The 23,495-nt window shown below is 41.9% G+C and overlaps 2 protein-coding genes and 1 long non-coding RNA gene across 3 annotated transcripts in view; 1 reads left to right on the plus strand and 2 right to left on the minus strand.

The window, feature by feature from the left end:
* The window catches only part of LOC134647354 (uncharacterized), a 444,045-nt gene that overhangs the window by 61,297 nt on the left and 359,253 nt on the right, over nt 1-23,495 (minus strand). The window lies entirely within an intron of this gene.
* Nucleotides 1,245-21,058, plus strand: LOC134647348 (conserved oligomeric Golgi complex subunit 3). Its single transcript, XM_063501685.1, has 13 exons — nt 1,245-1,426; nt 1,519-1,710; nt 3,266-3,392; nt 4,478-4,626; nt 5,448-5,597; nt 6,942-7,051; nt 8,762-8,980; nt 9,845-9,984; nt 12,578-12,738; nt 16,806-17,014; nt 18,452-18,890; nt 19,583-19,765; nt 20,610-21,058. The coding sequence occupies exons 1-13, from the start codon at nt 1,277-1,279 to the stop codon at nt 20,862-20,864; spliced, it is 2,484 nt and encodes an 827-aa protein (XP_063357755.1). The 5' UTR covers nt 1,245-1,276; the 3' UTR covers nt 20,865-21,058.
* Nucleotides 20,989-22,678, minus strand: LOC134647338 (mitochondrial-processing peptidase subunit beta). Its single transcript, XM_063501673.1, has one exon. The coding sequence runs from the start codon at nt 22,572-22,574 to the stop codon at nt 21,171-21,173; it is 1,404 nt and encodes a 467-aa protein (XP_063357743.1). The 5' UTR covers nt 22,575-22,678; the 3' UTR covers nt 20,989-21,170.

The raw sequence follows: 23,495 nt of genomic DNA on the forward strand, positions 1-23,495 counted from the left end.
GTATTAGGTAAAGTACCTTTTGAATACATCAAACTAGTTTCTATGTTGCTGGATTCGTCAATTTATGAACTCAAAACAAAAACGGCCGTTTTAACTTTGGACGCATCACGATTATTTAGCAGTGGCGCTAGTGTGCACGTTGATGGGCTCTTAAGTAAAAAATGCTATTTTTTATTACTATCAGCAGAGTCATAGAAAAAAAAATACATAGATTGCTCACTCCATACATCAGTTTTAGTACCAAAAAAAATTATAGGCATGTAGACACTGAAATTAATAGTCTAACTGATGTATGGAGTGAGCACTCTTGTCTTACTATATTTCTCTATGGCAGAGTGGACATCCATCAGATTTCTTATTCAAATCATGGTCTGAACGCCATCTATTATTAGTATAAGAAACCATAGTTCAGTTTCAGTACTTATGCTACTCGCCGCTAGGTGGCATTGTAGCTAATAAAATACCGATGCGTTCAGAATCTTTTCAGGAGTTCATGGACATAATTATTATACTACTCTTTGGCACGATCCCTATGAAAATAATGGTGCCAAGAAAATAACTCATAAATAATTGCTGGGTTATGCTAAGTTACAACTGATGAAACAGTACAGTTTATAGTACTTAACGTTATCCTAATGATGAATAAATAAACGCCCTAACCTAAACTGTAAATGCTTACAATAATCCAAAGAGTAAAGAGGTAAAGTGTCATTCAATAGAACTTGCTAACTATGTAAACAAAAGTTACTAGAGTCTGTGCGGAAAGAAAAGAGTCGTGGAATGTATGGGGCCCAATACATTCCACGACTCTTCTCTTTCCGAACAGACTCTAGTAACTTTTGTTTACATAGTTAGCAAGTTCTATTGAATGACACTTTTCAATAACCATTAGGAGTAAACAGTTAGACAAAGATAATGCAGCAGAAAGCCGAGACTGTGATTGCTGTGAAGTGTGATTTCATAGAAGTTTGATGTTTAAAATAACTCTTGCACAGACTGTGCTGTCAAAATCGTTGCAGAGTTATTTTGGTCCAACTCTTCTATTCAGATATGCCGAAATACAAATTTTCTATGGAACGATAACTCTTCTCGCCTACATTTTTTAAATTTGCCGCTTTTTTCTACAGACGGAAAAGGCTTGACAGACTATCTCCTCGAAATTAACCATGAACGCACCCTAAGGTTAAATATCAAAACTGTCATATTGACTCCAACCCAACGTCAACAACCTGTGTCGGCTGTGTCGTAAAAGTGCTGTACTTGTTGTCTAGAAATCATGGATAATATGAGTTTAAAAGAAATACAGAGTAGATTATTACTATGGGAATCTCCTACAAATCCTCTAGCACCGCTTACACCTTCCCAAAGGGAAGCAATATTAGATTTAGAAGCTCTATTGCTAGGCGAACCGACGGAAGTTGAAGATGTTTGTATTTAGTTATGTTTTGTCTTATTTATATTTTATTTAATGTGTAAAACTTAATCAACGTGTTTCATTTTGAACGGTTATTATTTTAGGATAATGTGCAAACTAGTGCAGTGGAAGATGTCGATAAAAACGCCGCGCCCCCGGTGGACACGACGTACGATTTTCTGGAGTGGTATGAGAGGCTCTGTGAGAGTAACGTGGAGGAAGCAGACGCACCGTATAAAGCTTACTATAAGCAGTTAGAAGACAGACGAAATGAGTGTGTTGCTTTAACTAATCAGGTATGTAAATAGCATTAAGATGTAACTTGTTTAAACTTATAAAAAATCGGTTTTAAATTTAATAGGTAATGGTTTGTCATTTTGAAAATACCGTGCAAACACATACACAAGGGTAGATATGCAACGTATGGAAAAAGTCTAAATATAATATTTGTAGGTACCAGTATAGAAGGGCAATTTCATTTTAACTTGTACTTTAAAGCGCGACTTAAGTCGTGTTTCAGTAACGACTAACCGTTACATTCCTAACAAAATGTGTGGGATTTTAAAATGATCGTCAGTTTTGTAACACAGTTAAGTGAAAAGGGTAAGTAATAGAACGTATACAAACCTATAATATATTGCTCAGAATATATAAATTCAATAAGTATAATTTTGAATGGCATAACGTGCAATAAGTATAACATGCAATACGTATAACAATGAATTCTATAATTTTATAATGTATAATGAACTTTACATATAATATCGTTTATGATAAGTATAAAAAGGTATAACTTTGAAATAATATAATATACAAAACAAATACCACGCAATAAATCTAACCTTGTGTTTTTCTGCGGGGTAACAGTTCTAACCTAACCTAACCTACTTTTCTGGTAGCAGGTTTTTCTGTGGAGGGTCACAGTTCTAACCTAACCTACTTTTCTGGTAGCAGTTTCTTTCTCTGAGGGGGTCACAGAGTTCAAACCTAACCTAACCTACTTTTCTGGTAGCAGTTTCTTTTTCTGGGGAGTCACGGTTCTAACCTAACCTAACCTACTTTTCTGGTAGCAGTTTCTTTTTCTGGGGAGTCACAGTTCTGACTTAACCTAACCTACTTTTCTGACAGTAATTAGTTTCGATAACCTATGAAATACTGAGCTATCCAAATAATTTTACTGGTGTTTTGTTCAGATATTTATCATCATCTTCCTCGCGTTGTCCCGGCATTTTGCCACGGCTCATGGGAGCCTGGGGTCCGCTTGGCAACTAATCCCAGTAATTGGCGTGGGCACTAGTTTTTACGAAAGCGACTGCCATCTGATCTTCCAACCCAGAGGGTAAACTAGGCCCGTATTGGGATTAGTCCGGTTTCCTCACGATGTTTTCCTTCACCGAAAAGCGACTGGTAAATATCAAATGATATTTCATACATAAGTTCCGAAAAACTCATTGGTACGAGCCGAGGTTCGAACCCGCGACCTCCGGATTGCAAGTCGCACGCTCTTACCGCTAGGCCACCAGCGCTTCTTGTTCAGATATTTATATGAGATGTTATTCATTATTTTAATTTATATGCATAATGAATGTTATATTAAATGTAATTAGTTTATTTGTATGTTATACCAAACAGCGGTATGTATAGTGTATGTTATATTATTTTTATGATATCCTTATTGAAAATATAGATTTAGTGCATTATACATAAGATTAGTATACGTTTTGAACGTTTGTAAATTGAAATTATACCAAAAGTGCGTATTCATTATGATACGCACCCAGTGAAAATGCCTGGAATGTCTAAAAATTTAAAGTAATTGTTTGAATATTACATACCATTCATATATTCTAGATTGGTGCCACAATGTCCGACTTGGAGAAGCTGTCTGAGGAGTATAACTTGGTGTCGGACAAGACAAACGCATTACACACCATGAGTGAGCAGTTGCTGGCAGACCAGAATAAACTGTCTAGCATTGGTAACATTTATTTTCTGTTACTATTGACATATGTATGTCTGAAGTTGGGCCTTACGAGCAGTAATAATTGGGCCATTAGTGTAAGGCCTGAGTGGACGCCTGAGTTGGGCGTGCAGCGGGGCGGGGCGTGCGGCTGGCATGTTAAACAAATGCAAGCGTATAGGAGCGGCCTTAGTGCACGCTGCTCAAATTACTTGTGAGCCCGACGCCACGCTGCACGCCCTGCCGAACGCTCCGCTCCGAGCGTCCACTCAGGCCTTAAGCCCCGTCTCCATATCGCGCGGCAAGCCGCGCGCAATGGATACCGGGCTGCCGCGCGAGCCAACGCCAATTCGATGCGCCCGGTATCCATTGCGCGCGGCCACGGAACAAGTAGAATGGCGATGCGAGCAGGGTACGTGTCGCCGCCGGTTATGAGCAAATGCTCGCATGCTAGTACTCGCCCACGCTGACCGAAAAAGTAAACATGCCTTTTGCGCCACAATAACGTTCAGATTAAGAATCCAGACATCAAATCTGTCTAAAGGAGGCGTATCCATTCACCAGGCACACAAGTTTTTACTACCGTTGCGCGAGAAATGTGGAAATGTGGAGAGGAACGAGCGACGACACCGGCTTCGATACTAACTGCGCGCGATAGCCGTTCTAACCTCTTTAATATGTTCTGTGCGCGCGGCTGCCGCGCGAGCCAATGTTCGATGGTTTGCCGCGCGATATGGAGACAGGGCTTTACACTTACAGTGGTGCCACGCACACAAATTCGAAGTGCAGCAAACACCACAACATGATTGGATGATGTGTTTGCAACAGGCGCGCGAGTGGTCGCAAGTAATTAGTAGGTTAATTCGTGAGTGACACTGCTGAACTAGCACCATTCGTAGTGCCCGTAAGGCCCTGTTGGATTTGTTGCAATATTTGAGCTACAAGGTGTTTCTTTGTAAAACCTGGGACCTCAAGTTTCATAGGCAGGGTCACTACCAATTAAAAAAAATAAACAAAAAGGGGTCACTATCAACAATGTTAGGTTAGGTTAGGTTAGATAGATAAGTTAGGTTAGGTAGATAATTCAAGTTATACATTTCCAGGTGATGACATCCGACACAGGCTGCACTACTTCACGCAGGTGGAGCACCTGTCGCAGCGGCTCAGCAGCACCACCATGTCCGTCAACAGCGAGGCCTTCTTCAATCTGCTGGCCAAGATCGATGAGTGCTTGGACTACATGAGGACTAATGTAATTTCTTGCATGTCGTTTTACAATATTAATTTGTAATAGTAGAATTATTTTGATAGACTGTGAGCTCAGTTGCAACTTATCTGGTTGTTCCTGTGATTATTAATTTTTCTATCCTACTTTATTAAGGACAATGAAATCCCAGAATTAAGCAATGGTGTCTTAGCACTCTTAGCAGTCACCTAAAAGTTAGCTAACTAATAATTTTTCACTATGGCCGCTTTCCCACTAAGTCGTAATGACGTACGTTGTGGCCGGTACCATCGCCCACACTGTATGACCATTTCGTGGCTTATATGTTAAGTTGTGTTACGTGTTGTTTTCTCCTTTTATTTTGCCACGAATAAACGCTCTCTATTCTATTCTCTGTTAACAGATAGTTCGTAAACCTTATTACAAATGGCATAATGTCCGATGGACATTTAAGAGTGTTACTGTTTGTACTATAACAGTGATTGTGATGTCCTGGCTTGTATATTTAAAGAGGTGTTCACATATAGGACGATACGACAACTGTCGTTACGAAATAGTGGGAACGCGGCCTCAATCTAGTTGACTTTAATTATTTTCCATATCTTCTTCTTCCTCGCGTTATTCCGGCATTTTGTCACGGATCATGGGGCCTGGGGTCCGCTTTAACATCAAATCCCAAGAATTGAAGTAGGCATAGGCACTTGTTTTTACGAAAGCGACCGCCATCTTCACCTTCCAACCCAGATGGGAAACTAGGCCTATTAAAAAAAATATGGAAACATATATTATTTTCCATATGTTACTCAATAAATCCATATTTCAAGTGTAACTAAACATCCTTATTTCAGAGTACTTTCAAAGAGTCCCACACGTACCTAGTGAAGTACAGGCATCTGCAGAGCCGCGCCATCTCTTTGATACGGTCGTATGTCACCCACGTGCTCGACCACGCCACGGAGCAAGTCCTGTCACCTAAAGATGAAGATGCCAGTGAACAGGTAAATATAAACAAGCTTTTGCCACAGTACTGTTCCGTTCCATTACAGAGCACATTCAGTCTCACACGTGCCCTTGAAGTACCGGCATCTGCAGAGCCGCGCCATCTCTCTGATACGGTCGTATGTCACCCACGTGCTCGACCACGCCACCGAGCAAGTATTGTCACCTAAGGATGAAGATGCCAGTGAACAGGTACATATAAACAAGCTTTTGTTCCGTTCCATTACAGAGCACATTCAGTCTCACACGTGCCTTGTGAAGTACCGGCATCTGCAGAGCCGCGTCATCTCTCTGATAAGGTCGTATGTCACCCACGTGCTCGATCACGCTACAGAGCAAGTCCTGTCACCTAAGGATGAAGATGCCAGTGAACAGGTACATATAAACAAGCTTTTGTTCCGTTCCATTACAGAGCACATTCAGTCTCACACGTGCGTTATGAAGTACCGGCATCTGCAGAGCCGCGCCATCTCTCTGATACGGTCGTATGTCACCCACGTGCTCGACCACGCCACCGAGCAAGTATTGTCACCTAAGGATGAAGATGCCAGTGAACAGGTACATATAAACAAGCTTTTGTTCCGTTCCATTACAGAGCACATTCAGTCTCACACGTGCCTTGTGAAGTACCGGCATCTGCAGAGCCGCGTCATCTCTCTGATAAGGTCGTATGTCACCCACGTGCTCGATCACGCTACAGAGCAAGTCCTGTCACCTAAGGATGAAGATGCCAGTGAACAGGTACATATAAACAAGCTTTTGTTCCGTTTCATTGCAGAGCACATTCAGTCTCACACGTGCCCTTGAAGTACCGGCATCTGCAGAGCCACGCCATCTCTCTGATACGGTCGTATGTCACCCACGTGCTCGATCACGCCACGGAGCAAGTCCTGTCACCGAAGGATGAAGATGCCAGTGAACAGGAACAAATAAGCTTATTTATATAAGGAACATCTGAGCTCTGAAGAAATACCCTGAGGTGAACCCATCTAAAAAAAGCGCTGATCATCGGCGTCCAATGCTCTATGTTCGGTGATTCAGTAACCACGAAGGGTAAAAGGCAATGTTTTTATCGGAAGTATTAATTGTTTTAATAGGTAATTGTATTTCAACACTACTTAGGTAAATAGCGTTTTTGTGTATTGCAAAATTGCATCGATGAAACCAGCAATGGTATATCCATGCAAACGTTTCTACTATGATTACGCGGCGTGGCAATTAAATCGCCGATTATTCTTTTGATCGGCGGCGGCGTTGCCAACTTGGGATCGGCGGGGTATATATTTCAATACGTACTATCTATCTGTCGTAAATTATAACTATATATTTGTGTTTATTCCTAGGAGACCATAGACACGGCATACGCCGTGTACTTCGGCAAGTTCCAGGCCACCGTGCCCAAGTTGAAGATGGTTATCGAGGAGATTGAGGCGCGAGCGGAGAATAGTCCTGAGTAAGTTATCATTTAATAAGAGTTTGCAAATTTTGCAATGTTTATTAGTGACGACAGAGTTTATTGTATATATATGTTCAACGTTAAAGTTAAATAAGTTAAGTATAAAATGTTAAAATAGTGAAGGTTAATGTTTATCGAATGCACCCGGTCGCGATGGTCCCGAAAAGTACACTAAAAGTAAGTTTACTGTAAATGCTGACTAGACGCACGCGCCGCACGAGGCTTAAAACGTGTTAAGGTGCATTGCACCGAACATTTGTTCAGATAGTTCGAAAAAGATGATTACATTATTTATAATATAAGCCTTAATTATTCTACAGACAACTGTTTTGAAATGTTTAATTTAAATTTTATTTATTTTTCTTCTGTAGACTCCTTATAGGTAAAATCCTTCAGCTGTTTCCATTTAACTTTGACTTTGCCATTCTTTGCCCAATGTGTATTTGTGTCTCACGTTTTGCTTAGTGAGAGAGTGAGACGCAATGCACATTGGACCAACAAATTGGACAGGTGGAACAAGCAACAATTTCATCCTGCTACATGGCGAGGTAGCTCTTTTTCTAGACCTTTACCCATTTGGTCATTTTTAGGGTTCCGTAGCCAAATGGCAAAAAACGGAACCCTTATGGATTCGTCATGTCTGTCTGTCTGTCCGTCTGTCTGTCTGTCTGTCCGTCCGTATGTCACAGCCACTTATTTCCGAAACTATAAGAACTATACTGTTGAAACTTGGTAAGTAAATGTATTCTCTGAACCGCATTAAGATTTTCACACAAAAATAGAAAAAAAAAAAAATTTTTGGGGGTTCCCCATACTTAGAATTGAAACTCAAAATTTTTTTTTTCATCAAACCCATACGTGTGGGGTATTTATGGATAGGTCTTCAAAAATGATATTGAGGTTTCTAATATCATTTTTTTTTTCAACTGAATAGTTTGCGCGAGAGACACTTCCAAAGTGGTAAAATATGTGTCCCCCCCCCCTGTAACTTCTAAAATAAAAGAATGATAAAACTAAACAAAATATATGATGTACATTACTAATGTACATCATATATTTTTAACTAATGCAAACTTCCACCGAAAATTGGTTTGAACGAGATCTAGTAAGTAGTTTTTTTTAATACGTCATAAATCCCCTAAATACGGAACCCTTCATGGGCGAGTCCGACTCGCACTTGGCCGCTTTTTAATGTACAACTTAACAACAGGTGGACAGTAAAGCCAAAAATTTGTATATACGTGTGTGTAGCAGGGATGTTGCGAACATCCGCATCCGCATCCGCGGAACTTCCGCATTATTTTCAACATCCGCATCTGCATCCGCATCCGCATAAAATCGATGCGGAGCTTATGCGGATGCGGATGTCGAACAAATCGGTACAGGAACGTCTTAGTGGCGGCGTAAGTGCTAGGTAATTTCGTCATTACCTATACCGAAATCGTCTAAGTCGGCCAAGTTACTGTTTATTAAATATAACGCACCTATATTATTGCTCAAATACTAAACGTTTCGTTTTTTTTTTTAAATACTAAAAATGTAATATTTGACGTTTTCTAAGTACCTAATCTTGACATCCGCATCCGCATCCGCGGATGTGAGCCTTTAAATATCCGCATCCGCATCAAATGTCATGTCAGGCATCCGATGTCAAAAAATCTGCATCCGCAACATCCCTGGTGTGTACATATTAAACTTATATTTTAGGTACGCCTCCCTGCTCTCGGACATCCAGCACGAGTACGCCGATCGGCGCTCGCGCGTGGCCGGCGCGCCCACCGCCGCCGCGCTCGGCGCCGCCGCCGCGCGCCACCCGCGCGACCACTGCACGCTGCTGCGCTCGGCGTGCTCGTTGCTAGCCCACGCCAGTAGCGACGAGTGCGCGCTGTACTCCCGGCTGTTTAGTAAAAGCTGTCCCGCTATACAGTAAGTAAAAGAATCACGAATGTTCGGGAAAACCGACGTCTTCTCTATTTTAGATATGTCTCATTACATACTCTCGGACATCCAGCACGAGTATGCCGACCGGCGCTCGCGCGTGGCCGCGCGACCACTGCACGCTCGCTCGGCGTGCTCGTTGCTAGCCCACGCCAGTAGCGACGAGTGCGCGCTGTACTCCCGGCTGTTTAGTAAAAGCTGTCCCGCTATACAGTAAGTTAAAAAATCACGAGTATTCGGGAAAATGTTGTCTTTTCTATTTTAGATAATGAGGCCATTGCCTACTTTCGGCACGAGTAACGCCTTAATACGTCGTTCCCGCGTGGCCGGCGCGCCCACTGCCGCCGCCACCAAGAACTTGCGCGATAACTGCACTTTGTTGCCGTCGGCGTGTTCGTTAAATACTAGCTAGTGGTTAACGAATCCAAAATTGTAGTGTAGTTGTAGTTGTGTTGACAATGAATTCTCAAAAGATCGAACGATCAAATTTTGAGTTGTTTTCTTGTGTTTGCTGGTAGAACTGACTTTTAAATCATAATTTTGAATGATAAATATTAAATTTAATAACATTCAATTTGAATCGATTTGCTTTGATTTTGTTTGATATTTTACAGTCAGTACTTTTATTATATTTATGTGTTGGTGTGGTGAAAAATATTGTGTTTCACTCGTTGGCAATATTTGTTTAACCCTCGTGTCTTGAAACCCTCGCAACGCTCAATATTCCAGTTTTCGAACCAATTATGCACGAGATGTTAAACAACAACTTTGAGCCCTTGTAAAATAAATAACTATTAGGTACCTATTATCATATTTGGACAAATGACTTCGACATCCTATGTATGTTTTCAGAGAATATCTGCAGTCTTTGTGCAACGGGCTGTACGAGACGCTGCGACCACATATCATACACATCAACCACCTGGAAACCCTCGCCGAGCTCTGCGTCATCCTCCGAGTCGAGGTTCTAGAGGAGCAAGTAGCTAATGATCGTAAGTGTTATTGACCGAAGCGTAGCGAAGGTCTACGTTTTGACTCGGGCATTTTGCTTTTGTATGTCCGGATGTTCTCCTCTACAGGTCGCAATTCTTAACCGATTTTCGTGAAATTTTATGACCGAAATCTATGACTAAATATTTTTTTTTTGTCGATCCCGTTTTTGGAAATTTTTCAAAATGGCGGAGTCGTGATAGCTCCCGCCTAAACAAATAGTCGTATCGGTATCATAAGAGTTTTTTCTTTTTGAGATATGTTTTTAGATTAAATGACCAAAAATTCTGAAAATTTGTATCGCTGGTTTTGGCGGTATTTAGATATTTAGTTTTTACTTGAGAATGAGTAGCTAAATTTCGTCAGCTTTAGTAAGAACTATAATGGCGTATTTTGCAAACGTTCGCTTTTTTTGTTTGCATCGGCAGGTCCCTGGTTCCATCCCCAGTAATTGTATACTGCTACATAACTTTTTGTATTTTTTTTATACTTAAATTTCGTATAGTTTTTTATTTTTTTATTGTGAAAAAATTAAAAATTTCGTATTTTTTATTTATCAAGCGCGGGTTAAGCGAATTCGTTTAATTTTTGTTTGTAGCTTTTATGTAGTTTTTAATGTTTTTGTTTATATTACATGTACTATACCTATATTTTAATAAATATTTTTGCCATATATTTATTCAGTTTTAAGCTCTCGCGAGGTCTACAGCTCACAGAGCCACTAGTTTATTTATTATACATAATAATATGTATACCACGGCCTGGACGAGCCTGACAGGGGTGAAATTTAAATGTTCTATGGGACGATTACCCTTCGCGTCTACATTTTTAGGGTTCCGTAGCCAAATGGCAAAAAACGGAACCCTTATAGATTCGTCATGTCTGTCTGTCTGTCCGTCTGTCTGTCCGTCCGTATGTCTGAGCCACTTTTCTCCGAAACTATAAGAACTATACTGTTGAAACTTGGTAAGTAGATGTATTCTGTGAACCGCATTAAGATTTTCACACAAAAATAGAAAAAAAACAATAATTTTTTGGGGTTCCCCATACTTCGTACTGAAACTCAAAAAAATTTATTTCCTCAAACCCATACGTGTGGGGTATCTATGGATAGGTCTTCAAAAATGATATTGAGGTTCCTAATATCATTTTTTTCTAAACTGAATAGTTTGCGCGAGAGACACTTCCAAAGTGGTAAAATGTGTGTCCCCCCCCTGTAACTTCTAAAATAAGAGAATGATAAAACTAAAAAAAATATACGATGTACATTACCATGTAAACTTCCACCGAAAATTGGTTTGAACGAGATCTAGTAATTATTTATTTTTTAATACGTCATAAATCGCCTAAATACGGAACCCTTCATGGGCGAGTCCGACTCGCACTTGGCCGCTTTTTATTAGGGTTACGTTACCCAAAGGGTAAAAACGGGACCCTATTACTAAGACTTCACTGCCCGTCTGTCTGTCTGTCACCAGGCTGTATCTCATGAACCGTATCCGGTGGCTAGTATCACGGTTCATGGCACGTTCACCGCACATTTGAAATTGTTACAGATGATGTATTTCTGTTGCCGCTATAACAACAAATACTAAAAAACCGGCCAAGTGCGAGTCGGACTCGCGCACGGAGGGTTCCGCACCATCAACAAAAAATACAGCAAAAAAATCGTGTTTGTTGTATGGGAGCCCCCCTTAAATATTTATTTTATTTTATTTTTAGTATTTGTTGTTATAGCGGCAACAGAGACACATAATTTGTGAAAATTTCAACTGTCTAGCTATCGCGGTTCATGAGATACAGCCTGGTGACAGACGGACGGACGGACAGCGAAGTCTTAGTAATAGAGTCCCGTTTTTTACCCTTCGGGTACGGAACCCTAAAAAGGACGGAATCCTCGCTGGGCGAGTCCGACTCGCACTTGCTCGGTTTCTTTAAATTTGCCGCTATTTTCTATTGACGAAAATAGACCTAATAGGACCAGTTGCACCGACCACATTTGACAGACTAATCAACGTCAGCCGGCGCGCCCCGGCGCTTTACTATGAAACTTCCCATACATACAATATTTAGCGAACTCTTTATTGAAGACTAAAGTTTGGTGCAACCGACCCTATACAGTGTGGAAAGATAAGTCGGGCCCTGGAGGGAAACTACCTTAAATCCTTAAGCTGGCTCATTTTACTTAAAGGAGACATTCCTTTATTTTTAAAAAGAAACAAACCTGCATTCAAAGATTTTCTAAAACTCGCTTGCCTTGCCCGGGACTCGGACCGACTAAAAATTCCAAAAAATAAAAACTCGCAATTTTATTCTACTAGTCGATACAGTTAATGTTAATGATAACATTTCTCCAAGAAACGTTAGGTCTTAAACTCGTCTGTCGTACAAAATATCCATAAAATGTAATATTTAGTACTCAAGATTTTTTTAGACAAGCCAAATTGAAGAAAAAAAGAAAAATACTTTGAATGCAGTTCTGTTTCTTTTTAAAAATAAAGGAATGTCACCATTAAGTAAAATGAGCCAGCTTAAGGATTTGAGGTAGTTTCCCTCCAGGGCCCGACTTATCTTTCCACACTGTATATGTTTCAGCGGAGACGTTGTCCGCGCTCGGGGCGTGCGCGCGCGCGCTGCTGCAGGACGCGCAGGAGCGGCTCGTGTTCCGCGCGCACGTGCACCTGCGCGCCGACGTGCTGCTGTACCGCCCCGCGCCGCCCGACCTGCACTACCCGGCCAAGCTGCTCATGATGGAGGTACGCCCCCGAGTTTATTGACCGAAGCCATAGAGAAAAAAAAATACATAGAGTGCTCACTCCATACATCAGTTCAGGCTATGCCCCACGCTGCGTGGTGCCGGTTATGCCGATGTAGCAGGTAGATATGACCATTGCTGATATTCCCTGGAAACAAATTAAGGTACAGATCAGCGACATAGAAACAACCGTTAATTGGCAGACATTCTAAGTTTAAACGTTTTGGTTGTTGCTTCAGCGTGATTGGCTAATTGGTTAGTCGTATCATGGTCGTATCATAGAGAAATAAGTAAGACAAGAGTGCTCACTCCATACATCAGTTCAGACTATTAATTTCAGTATCTACATCTAGCATCGAGTAGCGGAACTATCAGTACTGCTACTTGACAATAGATGTAGCACCGACCGGAAAGTCTTATCTCAACAGCATAAGACTTTCCGGTCGGTGGCGACATCTATTGTCAAGTAGCAGTACTGATAGTTCCGCTACTCTATGCTAGATGCTAATAGTCTTTTTGGTACGAAAACTGATGTATGGAGTGAGCACTCTATGTATTTTTTTCTCTATGCCGAAGCGTAGCGAAGGTCTACGTTTTGACTCGGGCATTTTGCTTTTGTATGTCCGGATGTTCTCCTCGCAATTCTTAACCGATTTTCGTGAAATTTTGTGACCGAATCCTATGACTAAATAAAATTTTTTTGTCGATCCGGTTTTTGGAAAATTTTCAAAATGGCGGAGTCGTGATAGCTGTGATTTGTTTAGGCGGGACAAATAGTCGTATCGGTATCATAAGAGTTTTTTCTTTTGAGATATGTTTATAGATTAAATGGCCAAAAATTCAGAAAATTTGTATCGCTGGTTTTGGCGGTATTTAGATATTTAGTTTTTACTTGAGAATGAGTAGCTAAATTTCGTCAGCTTTAGTAAGAACTATAATGGCGTATTTTGCAAACGTTCGCTTTTTTTGTTTGCATCGGCAGGTCCCTGGTTCCATCCCCAGTAATTGTATACTGCTACATAACTTTTTGTATTTTCTTTATACTTAAATTTCGTATAGTTGTTTTTTATTTTATTTTTTTATTTTGAAAAAGTGAAAAATTTCGTATTTTTTATTTATCAAGCGCGGGTTAAGCGTATTCGTTTAATTTTTGTTTGTAGCTTTATGTAGTTTTTAATTTTTTGTTTATATTACATGTACTATACCTATATTATAATAAATATTTTTGCCATACATTTATTCAGTTTTAAGCTCTGCTCGCGAGGTATACAGCTCACAGAGCCACTAGTTTATACTTGGTCAACCAGATATTGACAGTAGAAAGAGGCGGCAAATTTGAAAAATGTAGGCGCGAAGGGATATCGTCCCGTAGAAAATTTGAATTTCGCGCCTTTTTTCACTGACAAGATTTGGTTGACCGGCTATATATCTCCACTAGCGGCCCGCCCCGGCTTCGCACGGGTTTACAAACTAGACATAAACCTTCCTCTTGAATCACTCTATCTATTAAAAAAAAACCGCATCAAAACCGCATTAAGTAGTTTTAAAGATACATACGGACAGACAGCGGGAAGCGACTTTGTTTTATACTATGTAGTGATATCGATCGATCGAATAAGCGAAAGCGATAGAGAGATACCGAAACTTTCAATGTTCGCGATAGGCCCTAATTCCACTAACCCGGAGTTACCCGGTTAAACCCGGAGTTACCATGGTTACCAGTCCAATTTGACACTTGGTTAACGCTTTAACTGCTTAACCCCGGGTTAGTGGGGTGGTGCAAGTGGCCCTAAGTCTTTTAACTACATCAGTGGTTCCTAACCTGGGGGTAATTACCCCCCTGGGGGTAAAACTGGTATTTTACGGGGGTAATAAGACTAATAAGCTAACCTAATATAACAATACAACAACCGTACACGTTTTATTTTTTATTACAATTGGGAGGAGGGGTAAAATCAGGTTCCTTAGTTAGTCATAGGGGTAACCGAACTGAAAAGGTTAGGAACCACTGAACTACATTTTATTCCATTGAGTACTATGAGCTCTCTACTATAAAATCTAGCAGGTATTGTTTGAATAGATTAACTAGTATAATGTATAAATAAATATAAGTTTGGTGACATAATAAATGATACCATTTTTTCAATATTTCGTACTAACTCAATATTTAATATTTCGTAACTGTATTTCTGGACCGATACGACCTTCAAACTTTGAAGAAAAGAACGTACTCCCATCTTAAAAGCCGGAAACGCACTTGCAAGTTGCAAGCGATGGCGATATCTGCTCGTTTGCGTCCATTGATATCTTGGAGGATATAATCAAACGGAGACGCCATGTCTGTAATTATCTGTACAAAACAGTCTGCCGATTTTTGCGGGGGAGGGGAACGTCAAATGTATGCGTAACGTAAAAATAGCCATGTCAGATAAACGTCAGTCCATACATTGTGTATGACCATTGGCCGCCTATTTTCGACAGAGGGGAAAGCCTGTTAATGGCTACTCCGTTTAGTTGTATCCTCCAAGATTGATATAGTCCATTGATTTTTATATTAAGTCAGTGTTTGCGTCCTATACTTTGATCCTATATCATTCAAAAAAGGTTTATACTACAATGACATTGTACCTCATACTTTCTGGCTAAATAGCTTGACACATTTGTATTTCTCTATCACGTCAATGTCATCATACTTAATAAATTGTCAAAATTAAGTGGAGAACGAATAATTTTTATACGGAATATAATAAGATTCATCGAAAATTTTATGTGTATGCAAGACAATGGCGAGTGACTGGCAATTTAAAATGAAGAAATATTTCGAAAGTGTCGCAAATAGAACAAAGAAATCAGTTGAACATTATGAGGTAAACATGTGGCACAGCAGTGTTCTCACAGTTTAGAAGTAAATTTGAGGCTATAAAAGTAGCTTTTTTTTTTCAAACATAGCCGCCTCCATACAATCGACGTTATGCTCCTTATGACATGAAGTAGCATGACATTTGGCAACAACAGATGTTGTTTCTAATATGTATGTTTTCGTTGATAAATATTGTTTTTCATACAAAACTTCTACCACAGAATAAACAAGTATATATAATGATAGTACTATGTACAGAAGATACAAATTCGTCCATTTACGACAGATAGCGCGCTAGGTAGCGCAGGCGCGAGCAGGCGTCGCGTCCGTTCCTTAGCGGTGCGGCAACTATAGTTCGTTTTTTTAGCATTAGAAATAAGGTAAACATTCTTGATGTGTCTTTTAATTGAAAAACACATTTTAAAAATAAGTTACGGCAAATATGTAACAATTATGAATCTAATACGATAATTTATATTCTTCAGCTTTCATAAGTAATAGTTTCTGATTTTTAAAAAGCGTTTTTCAATTAAAAGACATGTCAAGATCGCTTACCTTCTTGCAAGTTCTTTCTAATGCTAAAAAAACGAACTATACTATGGCTAGACACCAAAACTGGTGTGGGCCGCATGTACTTGTAGCGACGCGACGAAATCGCGGAGTGAGTCACGCCTGCTTTTACTCGCTCTATTTTGTGTTATCTAACTTACCTAACACTAGCTTTCAAATTTTATATTAAAGGAAAAAATGGAAAAATTATCTACCGAGAGACGATTACATCTTTTTAACGGCACCGGAGTCTCAAGTTGCATTGAGAATTCACCAGTAACAATGTGCTAACCCGTACTAAATCAATTTTTTAAACATGCAGATTACGTCTGCGAGCGATATTCCAAATTTTATATTTGTGTGTGTGTGTCTCTCGGTAGATGTCGCTATACGCCACCCCAAAGGCGTGTATGCATGAGGGAAGGAATGGAAAAATTCGCAAGATTCTGGTGGGCTTCCGTAGCTCAATTGGCAGAGCTAACGCACGGATTGCGGAGTTTGCGGGTTCAAGTCCTGCCGGAAGCGTAATTTTTCCATTTTTTCCTTTAATATAAAATTTGGAATATCGCTCGCAGACGTAATCTGCATGTTTAAAAAATTGATTTAACACTAGCTTATCTAGATAAGCATGTCGTTTTAATAAGTTTTTTTTATTGCAGCAAATTGCTCTCTCCATCCAGCAAGAGCAGGCCCTAAAGCGGTCGGACTCCCGCAACTCCATGGTGTCGGACATCTCGGCGACGTCGCAAGAGGCCGCCAACATCAACGTGGAGGCCCAGCGGAGGCCGGCGGCCTCCCCGGCCGACCTGCACGGCATGTGGTATCCAGCGGTCAGGAGGACTTTGGCGGCGTTGTCTAGACTCTACAGGTAACTATTAACAACAACATCAACGTGGAGGCCCAGCGGAGGCCGGCGGCCTCCCCGGCCGACCTGCACGGCATGTGGTATCCGGCGGTCAGGAGGACTTTGGCGGCGTTGTCTAGACTCTACAGGTAACTATTAACAACAACATCAACGTGGAGGCCCAGCGGAGGCCGGCGGCCTCCCCGGCCGACCTGCACGGCATGTGGTATCCAGGGGTCAGGAGGACTTTGGCGGCGTTGTCTAGACTCTACAGGTAACAATTAACAACAACATCAACGTGGAGGCCCAGCGGAGGCCGGCGGCCTCCCCGGCCGACCTGCACGGCATGTGGTATCCAGCGGTCAGGAGGACTTTGGCGGCGTTATCTAGACTCTACAGGTAACTATTAACAACAACATCAACGTGGAGACCCAGCGGAGGCCGACGGCCTCCCCGGCCGACCTGCACGGCATGTGGTATCCAGCGGTCAGGAGGACTTTGGCGGCGTTATCTAGACTCTACAGGTAACTATTAACAACAACATCAACGTGGAGACCCAGCGGAGGCCGGCGGCCTCCCCGGCCGACCTGCACGGCATGTGGTATCCAGCGGTCAGGAGGACTTTGGCGGCGTTGTCTAGACTCTACAGGTAACTGATAGTAATGATAGTAGTTAGTTATCCGGGTTTATACACAGCAATTAAAACGAGTAATCTAACTACATATTAACATTTTTCTGTCGACCCCTAGGTATACCCTTCTGATACCCTAGTATCTATTGGTAAGTACGTGTAAGTTCCGGAAAACTTCTAAAAAGCGGTTTAAACTCTCGCGCGAGCCACGAGACGAGCCGCGAGCCGCGCCACGAGACGAGAGTGTAAGCGATGGGCTCGCGGCTCGTCTCGTGGCTCGCAAGCTCGTCGAGCTAATATAATTTAAACACTAACGACACGGCATAAGGTTTATAACCGAATGACAAGCCGAACGCGAGTGTAAGCGGTGGACTCGCGTCTCGTGGCGCGGCTCGCGGTTCGTCTCGTGGCTCGCGCGAGAGTCTAAATCGACTATAATACCTAAGTTTGAAATGCCTTCAGCAGTTTCTAACTTTAAAAACTTTCTAAATAAGGCGTTTCTATTTTATACCTGATGGAAAATTTCGTTTCCCATATAAAAATGTCAGGAAATTCCGATTTTTTTCCATGTGGACAATTCCACTATTTTAGAATCATTCGGTATATTCAACTCGGTGAAAATAATGAAATTAAAATCAGTAGACAACATTAATTTTGTAAACCCATGGGCTAAGGAATTAATATTTTTTATTGAATAAGGTTGTTTCTAAACACTGGGGCTGCAACACAGTGTAAACTAACGCAGTCTCCAGGGCTCCAACTTCATTTATGTAGAATGTATGTTTTGAACAATAAATATTTATTTATTATTATTTATTATTTTGTTATAGGTGTTTAGAAAAGAAAGTGTTCCAAGGCCTAGCGCAAGAAGCGATCTCCCTCTGCGTGCAAAGTCTAGACAGCGCTTGCAAGCAGATCTGCGCCACACAAACCAACATAGACGGAGAACTGTTCCAAATAAAACATCTCCTCATACTTAGAGAACAAATAGCCCCTTTCCAAGTCGATTTCGTCATAAAGGAAACTACTTTAGACTTCAGTAATATGAAGAATGCAGCATACGGGTTACTACAGCGACCTAAACAGATATTTTCGTTAAACAGTAACAATGCTTTGCTGGAGTTTTTGCTGGAAGGCACGCCGATGGTGAAGGAACATTTGCTGGATTCGAGGAAGGAGGTGGATAGGCAGTTGAAGAGTTGCTGTGAGATGTTCATTAGGCATGCTACTGAGATTTTGGCCGGGCCGCTGCTTGCTTTTGTTGAAAAGGTTAGTTGAGATTACTTTCTAGTTTTTAACACATTCAGTGCCGAAAACTCGACTATCGGGTATTTTATAATTTCGTTCCCAGGCCGGAAGACCCGATAGTCGGGATCGTGGCACTACAGCTTTATATGACGAAATTTTTGTGGCCTGGCGCGGATGTCTTGTTTGGCTGGGTGGCAATTGTATTGTATTGTAACCTTTATTGCAGAAAAATAGTCCATATTATAAGTACACATACCAAATTACAAACAGTACATATTAAAAAATAAATAATGCAATGAATGTGTTAAGTTGAACTTGAAACGTACAGTGGGATACCCCGTAGTGGAGATATGACGAATAAGTTACAATGCCATATGAAACATGGCATACATATATGACGGGATATGGCATGGCATATGAAGCGCTGGTGGCTTACCGGTAAGAGCGTGCGACTATCAATCCGGAGGTCGCGGGTTCAAACCCCGGAACTTATGTACGATAGATCATTTGATATTTACCAGTCGCTTTTCGGTCAAGGAAAATGTGAGGAAACCGGACTAATCCCATGAGGACCTAGTTTTCCCTCTGGGTTGGAAGGTCAGATGGCAGTCGCTTTCGTAAAAACTAGTGCCTACGCCGATTAAGCAATTAGATTTTTTTTATTAAAGCTTATATTTTAATATAATGCTATGGTGATTTTTCTTCATTACCAGGTACAAGCCTTCACCCCAGCCGACCAGATCAGGACCCAGCCATGGGCGTCACCTGAAGAAATGGCGGTAGTGGTGAAAGAAACACAGAGGCTTATCAAAGCGCATCTGGCTTCGCTTCAGCGCTCCATGCAACTGTATCTGGCTAATAAGGAGACGGAATTTATACTGTTCAGGCCTATTAGGGTAAGGAATAGTTTTTTAGGGTTCCGTACCCAAAGGGTAAAAACAGGACCCTATTACTAAGACTCCGCTGTCCGTCCGTCTGTCACCAGGCTGTATCTCACGAACCGTGATAGCTAGACAGTTGAAATTTTCACAGATGATGTATTTCTGTTGCCGCTATAACAACAAATACTAAAAACAGAATAAAATAAAGATTTAAGTGGGGCTCCCATACAACAAACGTGATTTTTGACCGAAGTTAAGCAACGTCGGGCGGGGTCAGTACTTGGATGGGTGACCGTTTTTTTGCTTGTTTTGCTCTATTTTTTGTTGATGGTGCGGAACCCTCCGTGCGCGAGTCGAACTCGCACTTGGCCGGTTTTAGTGACAATACTAACCCCTTGACCGCCAAAGACGTCAGGCGCACATCTACAGCCCGATTATAAACCTTCGTGCATTCCGATAAGGTTCACGATGACGCGCCGCACACGATAGGCGTGGCGTTCAAAGGCCTAACGCTAATAGTGTAGACATAGCAGACAGTAGCATTGTTTGTTATATTTAACATTACCTAATGCCAATTTTTTTTTCTCATGTATTCCGACAGTACATAAACTGTAGGTTGTAGACCTTCCAACGCCCACGTTTCTTATAACTGAAATCATCAAATATTTATTTCAAAAAGTAAAAAAAAAACAACAAATCTGATTGATTAACCTTAACTTTACTTTTATTGAATAATTTTACGGGTTCGACTCACTTGTTTTAAGTCACTCGCGCTACATGTTTCGGAGAGCCTAGGTCTCCTTTCTCAAGCACTAACAGTTTAAATTCGCTTAACTTTACTCTTCAATTTTTTTTGCAGAACAACGTTGTCGGCTACTTCGTGCAAATTGAGCAGCTTCTGACCAACGGAGGCTATTCATACGAAGACGCGCTCCTAGTGGCCTGTCCCACGCACGAGCAGATCTCCGTGTTCATATCCTCAGCCAGCCTCATCAGCCACAATGAGCCGGTGTTGCCATACGGCACAAAGAGGAAGACCAGCACGGTGCGCAAGCCCAGTGTTACCAGCGTTCAGGAGAAGCTTAGTGAAGCAACGGGAACTATGAATGTGTGATTTTGAGGAGATTTGGGCTTGAAATTATTGTAATTGGTTAAATTTCTATTTATCACAATATGTAATTTTAAGTATTGGCTTCAAATTTTATTTATGACATAATTTATAAATGAAAACATGTGTATTGGAAAACAGAATTGTTTATTTACATCTCGTTTACTTATTCTCCTATAATAAATACACATTCCACCAAAGACGTGTTTTAATACAATAAAACAACAGACATTTGGGATCAGTAGATTTAATGTTGTTGACTGATTTAAATAAAGATTCTAAAAGATTATCTATGATAATAATTACATTAATTTACGCCCTAAGCCAGTACATGCTGGCGCGGAGCCTGGTGTAGTCGGGTAAGCCTTCGGTGGGGCCGACTGCAGCGACTGCGGGGCACTTGTCATAGATGTACTTGTAGCAGACATCACGGATGTTTGCGGCAGTGACAGCATCAATGCGAGCATCCAATTCGTGGATAGGGATTCTGCGGTTGTAGCAGAGCATCTGGCGACCAATGTCTTCACAGACAGGGGTGGTGCCATCGAGCTGTAGGAGCATGTTTGTCTTCAACAAGTTCTTTGCGCGCTCAACCTCACCCTCTGTAACGGAAATGCAGAGCTTCATCCATTCAGACTGAATGTTGAAGACCATGTCCTCAATCTGGAGGGGCTCGGCAACAAAGTAAATGCCCCACAGACCGGTGTCCTTGTAGCAGGTGTTGAAGGACTGGAAGCTGTGGCACAGGCCTTCAGAGGACGCGGCGCGGGCGAGCACTGAGGCGTTGTTTGCGCCACCGCCCTGGGAGCGGTCCCAAGCTCCAATAAGAGTATTGGCAACCATTAGAGGAATGTTATCAGCATCGGTCCAACCGGCACCCTCAACAGCAATAGCGATATGAGCCAGGGGCATGGAGTCATCACGGACTCTGATTTCAGAGCCAGTGTAGCGACAGGGGGCAATTTCGGGCACATCAAGGGCTGTGTTCTTTAGTTTGCCCAAGTGCTTGTTCGCGAGGTCCACAAGCTTCTCATGCTCGACGCCACCGGCGCCAGACAGCACGATGCGTGCTGGCTGGTAGTGCGTCTTGATGTACTGCTGCAAGTCAGCCTTGGAGATCTTCTTAATATTCTTGGTGGGTCCCAAGATGGTCTGTCCTAGGGGTGTGCCTTGGAAGGCAGTGGCGTGTAAGTGGTCGAATACGACCTCTTGCAGGTTGCTTTCGACGTCCTGCATCTCTCGGAGGATCACGCCTCGTTCGCGTTCGATTTCGGGTTCAGCGAGCGACGAATTCTGAATAATGTCGGCAAGGATCTCGACGGCCGCGGGCACGTCATTCGCGAGGCATTTAGCGTAAAACACGGTCTGTTCCCGAGACGTGTACGCATTTAAATGCGCTCCCATATTCTCGACGAGCAACTCGAGGTCGGTCTGCGATCTTTTGCTGGTGCCTTTGAAAGCCATGTGTTCTAGGAAATGTGCGACTCCGTTGTTTTTAGAGTTCTCGTACCTGGAGCCGGCATCAATCCACAGGCCAACGGTCGCCGTGGCGGCACCGGAGTCCTCGGAGGCGACTCGCAGTCCATTGTCGAGCACTGTAAGCTTGGTCGGTGGAACGTTGACTAGTGCCTGCTTGTAACCGACGGCGGTAGCTAAGGACCTGACCTGCACGCCCTGGGAGGACAGCAGTCGCAACGTAGTCGCTACTTTCAGCATTTTTATGTGAATCCTTGCCTGTTACGATAACGTTCTTATGCTCGCTGATTTACGTAATAAATGAGCAAGGAATGAAAATGGTTTGCGATACGTCAAAGTCAACGAGATTTTTTTTTTCAAGATGGCCAACAACTATATGCTTACTTTTTTGCCAAAACGTGATGATTTCGTCTGTTTAAGACGTTATTATCACTGATGAAAACGATGTGAAAACGTTACATGTTATGTAAAAATGTGACTCAAACATTTTAGGAAATGTAACCACAGATAAACCATTAAAGTAATATTTCTAGTGTGTCACCTTCGTTACAAAACTTTTTCATTTTAATAGGGAATATTACGCGAAACTGCGTATGGGGAAGCCCGTCACAATCTAAGGGTCTATCTCAAACGAGATAGTCAAAATTATGTTATCTAACCTCAATACCACTCTTGCATGTTCGAGCGATAAAGAGGCAGCTGAGTTTCGATTTCGCGTTTCCCGATAGGCCATGAATCTAGTATTTTAACTGGATAAGGCATGATGGGTGGGAGAAATGAGCGAAAGGATAGTCTTACGTATCTTTCAGTAGGAGTAGCAGCGAAAGCGCTATTATTGTTTGTCCTTGTCACAGTCTCACTTTTTTTTTATTCCCCACCATAAATTAGTATGGGTTATTATGGTGGGCAACAAATAAATTCGACCAATCATAGTGTCGCATTGCCTATGTTTTGTCCCTCACGGAGGCACGCGTATACCACTTCTATAGGAGCCGACCTTCTATGCGATAGGCCCTTTGTAAAGCTTTGGATTCCTCCGATAACGGTGCCGTCATATGACGGCCGTCATATAGCGGCCGCAAAAGACGGCCGTCTTTACGGTGGCGACATGTGGAAAGTACCACGGCGTCATAACACACCGTCATCCACCAAGGTCAAAGC

Source organism: Cydia amplana, chromosome 4 (assembly GCF_948474715.1).
Source record: "Cydia amplana chromosome 4, ilCydAmpl1.1, whole genome shotgun sequence".
Classification (NCBI taxonomy): Eukaryota; Metazoa; Arthropoda; class Insecta; order Lepidoptera; family Tortricidae; genus Cydia; species Cydia amplana.

Bases quoted from the DNA above. Each gene is read 5' to 3' on its own strand.
- LOC134647348 (XM_063501685.1), top strand. From the start codon at position 1,277: ATGGATAATATGAGTTTAAAAGAAATACAGAGTAGATTATTACTATGG. The intron at 9,985-12,577 runs GTAAGTGTTATT...TATATGTTTCAG, and splicing joins GGAGCAAGTAGCTAATGATC to CGGAGACGTTGTCCGCGCTC. The intron at 12,739-16,805 runs GTACGCCCCCGA...TTTTTATTGCAG, and splicing joins CCAAGCTGCTCATGATGGAG to CAAATTGCTCTCTCCATCCA.
- LOC134647338 (XM_063501673.1), bottom strand. From the start codon at position 22,574: ATGCTGAAAGTAGCGACTACGTTGCGACTGCTGTCCTCCCAGGGCGTG.